General features: G+C 33.8%; 1 protein-coding gene across 3 annotated transcripts in view; it reads right to left on the reverse strand.

Annotated features, from left to right (window-relative positions):
* Nucleotides 1-4130, reverse strand: part of GRM5 (glutamate receptor, metabotropic 5) — a 449486-nt gene extending 445356 nt beyond the window's left edge. For all 3 annotated transcript variants that reach the window (XM_004683284.2, XM_004683283.2, XM_004683278.2), the window contains exon 1: nt 3427-4130. In XM_004683284.2, the coding sequence (XP_004683341.1) occupies nt 3427-4087 (661 nt within the window). In that variant the 5' untranslated portion in view covers nt 4088-4130. The remainder of the gene's footprint in view (nt 1-3426) is intronic.
* Between the last annotated feature and the right edge of the window lie 1105 nt (nt 4131-5235).

A 5235-nucleotide genomic window follows, 5' to 3' on the forward strand; every position in this document is an offset into this window, starting at 1 on the left:
TCCCCACTCTGTCTCTGGTGAATCCTCTCACCCTCCGCATCTCTGGCCTGTACCCCAGTTCTGTATGAATAAATAAATAAATCTTAAAAAAAAATATCAGAATTCTGACATCATTACATAGAATTAACAAAGAATGAGTAAAAGCCAAAAAGGGGTGAAGTGTGAATATCATTTTACAGTTAATCAAGGGAAGCATTTTAGCACCTGATTGCTATAAATAATTACAAGTGTTATTTATTTAGCCACAAGTCAAATATTCATAATAGTGAGGTAGGAATATTCTATAAAATTGAGATTGGTGAAAAAGAAACTTAGTAATAATGAATGCTATCCTGTAGAAATATGGATAAAGCACATATTGGTTGTTTTATTTCTAATTTAAATATTAAAGTTATTAACACATGTTAATTTTTTTTTTTTGGTTTGATTTTGAAGCTCTCTCCTGTGGGGCTGAGAATGTCAATGGAATTAATAGACTGACTCCATCTGAAAGTACTTCTATTTTTTGTATATTGTATGTGTGTATATATATATATATATATATATATATTTGTGTTATATATATATATGGTGTGTGTATATGCATGCACACACACATATATATACACACACATGCACACACACACGCACACACAACTAGCTATATAGTGTATGGTGTTTATGGTTTCAGCTGTGCTCTGTTATGTGACAGCAATTAACTAATTAACTGTTGGTCCAGAAGACTATTCTGTTGATTTTGATTGGATGCTCTCACATAGTTGAGGTTAGTTGGTCTAACATAGTTCATCAAGAAAGTTTAGGTGCCCTAATCCTTACCATAAAGAAGGCAGAACAACTAGAAACAGACTCCTCATTTCCACCAAACTGTACATACAAAAGCAATCACAAGGTTATTGCAACTGGGAGTGGAAGGGAATGATGAAGTTACAAATCAAAAGAAGTCATAATGGAAGCCATCAGACAGCTGATCTGTCAAACCACTAAACAAGCAAATGCCACCAATCCTATGCCATAATAAACATACAAGGTTTTCAAAAGCTCTGAGGTAAATGTACCTTTAAATTTTCCTAGAACAAAGTGGCAACTGGACTGATTTCCTTAAAAGTCGAAAAACATTTTCTTGTGTCAGCATGTTTCCTTCCTCCACACAATTGAAATACTATTGTAGTTTCATTGCAAAAAAAAAAAAGTCTTACCTTAAATTTTTCTGTAGCATTATACATTTTTGCCTAGAGGATTAGACACAATGTCTGTGTAATGTAAGTTACTGTAAACAGCCTGTGAAAACCACAAATCAAGGAAATAGCAAGAGTTAATAATGATACTGAAGCCCAAATTTCCTCACATGTTCCTCTAGAATTCTGTGATAACATACAAGCCTTCTTGAAGGAACATTTTTGTGAGAGTTTCCAAGAGGAATGGTGACAGAGTAATACCAATTTTATTTTCTCATATCCTATAAAATCTCATGCATCATAATAGTTATGTAATTATAAATTGCATGGATGGATTGTAACTTGTTACTAGGTTATAAGTGGCATTCATTTTGGTTCAAAGGAGTTTAGATTAGTTAGAACTAATAGACATGGCCCATTCCTCTTCAAGCATAGTTGTGGATCAGTAGCTCCCAGTTTTCATAAACTATAAACTAGAAGAAGTTCCAAATGAAATTAATGATTTATCTGAAGATAAAGAAAACCATATATACACACACAAACACACACACATGCATATATGTGTGTGTGGGGAGGTTGAAAATAATTAAAGATAAGGGAATAGCCATATATATATATATATATATATATATATATATTTATATATATATATATATATATGTATGGTTGTGTGTGAATATGTGTGTATACATTGTATGCATTGTATATATAAACTTATATATTTGTCAGTATATATTTAGTGTGCATGTGTATAGTTACTTATCTTCTAATAGTTTCTCACGCTCTCCCCTGAAAATCTATCCCTTCTTAAGTGTCAACAATTGTCAGTATTCTTGCTAATAAAATTCAACTGTCGTATTTCCATTTCCTTTTCTAAGATTTCCACCACGGTTCCCATTACAACAAAACAGGATATTAGTTTTTTTTTTCCTCTCAATTTACTTTAGAAACATATCTATAATAGCTGTCATCTTCAATTATGAGGTACATGAGTTTTAGTGTATATCTCATCTCCTTTGCCTAATGTCATGGACATTAAGATCCTTATATATAAAACAGAGGTCTTTCTTTGCAGCATTAACAGAGGGTCTGTCAGATATTTGTGCTTAGTAAATATTAATTGTAATAACTTTGGAATCATTTATATGATAGTAGGATATTGAACTAGAAGTCAGTAGCTATGAGACTAACTTCTAGCTTGTTTCATTAATTCCCCAATAACTCAACCCTACATTTTACAGAATTGGATTATTTTTACCAGACTGATAGTGTTTTCTTTTTATTATTGTTCTTCCATCTCAGTGAAATTTACAATGATTCAATGAGCTATAAAAGTGGTTTATACCTTCTCCTGCTTTTATTTTGTTTAATTTATATAGTATATCATCCTAGAGTGTTGTATAACCAGTGAATCTCACCACTTAGTTCATTTAACCTAACCTCTGTTGTTCAAGCCAAACTTATACCATGCTTGGATGAGTACCAAAACATAGTGTATGTAAACACACTTAAAAAACAGTATTAAAAATAAGAAAGGATAATATTATTAACTGTTATAAAACTTTAGTCACATTTTCCTTTTTGAATTAATTTGAACATAAAGAAGCAATACATTGCAAAGCAAACAAATGTTGAATTAGTAAAACATAATTTCCCAAGTGCATTCCATAAAGGTAAAAAAAAATTCATAGGAATAAAAATAGTTGTGTGTCTACCATGTTTGGTGTATGTATGTATGTATGTGTATATATACATATATATATAAATGTATACATACATATATGTGTATGTGTATGTACATATAGTGTGTGTGTCACTGCATACCTGTGACAGAACTAATTTTTTCTTCAGTTCTTATGTGTTTATTTACCAAAAAATAAGCAGTTGAAGCAACTTTAACATCTTGAAAAAAAAACTGAGACATTCAATATTCAATTAAGCCTAACAAGTAAAATCTCTAGCATTGTTATACCAAATGTGCAGACAATGTAGAAATACAAAATGAAAGAAAAAAAAAAAACTTCATTTTCCAAATGGTGGCCACATAAACTCTCATATTCCCTTAAATCTATATCCCTTTTGCCATCAGTCATATAGTCCATTATTATATTACTGCTGCCAATAGGGAATTCAAAGGATCTGAAATAAATGGAAGCATTTTACTTTCCAAAAACTAAAAATTCCCAGAATTTGAAATGGGAATCAGTTGAGGGCATGATGACGCATACTCATTAAAAGTAAAGAACCATACCTTCTGTGTGCACAGCTGATACATAAGTCCAGTTGTACCTCTTCACAATGTCCACCATGGCCCGTGCCTGCTGGGCATCTGAAGGCACAACCCTCATGAAATACTTGAATAGAGTCTTGTCACTCAGATCCATGCTAGTAGCTGAGTAAGCAATCTGAGGTATGTTGAAAAGTTGAAGCAAGTTCTGGACCTGAATGGCCACAGAACTGGAACCAGGTCCAATGACCCCAACTATGGGCTTCTTGGAGCGAAAGGAAGAAGAAGAGCCATCCACACAGCGCACTAAACCTTCTTCTTCTTCTGAAGATATGAGAGAGTCCCTTATGAACTCAATGCTCTGCTCTAGGGCGACAGCAGAATGCCAGCAGGAATCACGTATCTCACAGCCCAGTGTGATGTTTGGCAGCAACGTGGGGTCTGAGTTGATCCTCTCCAAGGTATGCAGCATAGCCTCCACTCTCTGAATGCCATATTGTTCTCGGACTGCCCCACATTTCCTCTCATGAACTTTGTCCACGGTGGGCTGGTGGTGGACAGAGAAGAGAGCTCCGATAATGATGTCGCCTGGCATGTGAGCCACCACCCTCCTCTCACTGGACTGAGCACTCCCACGGACATCTTCTTTCAAAAGCAGGACTGACAGGATCAACAGAAGGACCATTTTAGGAAAAAAGTTCAAACTACCGAAGACATCATAGTGGGGAAAATTTAGGAGGGTTTGGATAGAGAGAATCAATTTTTTTTTTTTTTTTTATGTTGAGTGGCAGAGCAAAGACTAGCTAGAAATTTAGATGCACTCTCTAATGTACCACCATGTCCCCAGGAATCATCTAGTCAGAGGCATCCATGTGATCATGATCTTCAAAACCTGGGGGAGGGGGGAAACAGAATGGGCATTTAGCAAAATAAAGGACAACCAGTTTGGAACACTCAAATGGCATATGCTAATTGAGAGAGGTTTTTGATTATGTTAATAACTTGAAAAAATTCTAAACTCTTTGACTCTTTGTAATCTGTTTTGTGTTTGTTTGAGTGGCTGATCTATCTTTTTAACCCAGTTCTGATTAGTTTTCTTTTTCTTTTTCTATTTGTTCATGTGGAAAACACAAAATCAAATGTTATGTGTGTCTGGCCAAACTATTCTTTCATGTGGATGTTAGAAAAGGCATCCTATATGAAGACTATGCCCTGATCAGAAAATTTTAGGGAGCATGGATCATAAATTATTAAACATAGGGGAACTTTGGGGGGTGGTATTTTTTTGTCTGTTTGTTTCTTTATGGATGTGTTTAAGTCTGTCCAAATTTTCAGGACTGAATGTGTATCAATTCAAATTAAAAAAAAAAAGTCTGTTTTCCATATATGTTAAAACAAAGATGAAACTATATAGGTAATCCCAAACTAAAGTAGATACATTTTTTTTTTTTACATTGTACAAAATACAATGTCTCCCAAAGAGATCAAGGCACAGTAAAATGGGTATTTCCATCCATTTGGAAGGAAAAATATTCTGTTTCAAATTCAGTTCTACTATTAAAAAATATTAAGAATTTTTAAACTCTCAGCACCAGAATTTCCACATCTAAAAAAAAAAATGCTTCTAGTGTGTGTGAGGCTGTACTGATGGAAATCAATATAAGATATGCAAATGTTTTATATAGTAAATGAGGTTATATATATTCAAAACTTGCTCCACTCTGTTATTAAATTTTCAAGGGCATTCTGTAGTTAGGTGGAGAGGACAGAAATTTCTCTGGCAACTCATTTGATTCTCTAGAGTCTCCAAATTAATTACAGTCCCATAATAAA

This window comes from Condylura cristata, unplaced genomic scaffold (genome assembly GCF_000260355.1).
Source record: "Condylura cristata isolate star-nosed mole 26May11 unplaced genomic scaffold, ConCri1.0 scaffold00015, whole genome shotgun sequence".
In the NCBI taxonomy this organism is placed as follows: Eukaryota; Metazoa; Chordata; class Mammalia; order Eulipotyphla; family Talpidae; genus Condylura; species Condylura cristata.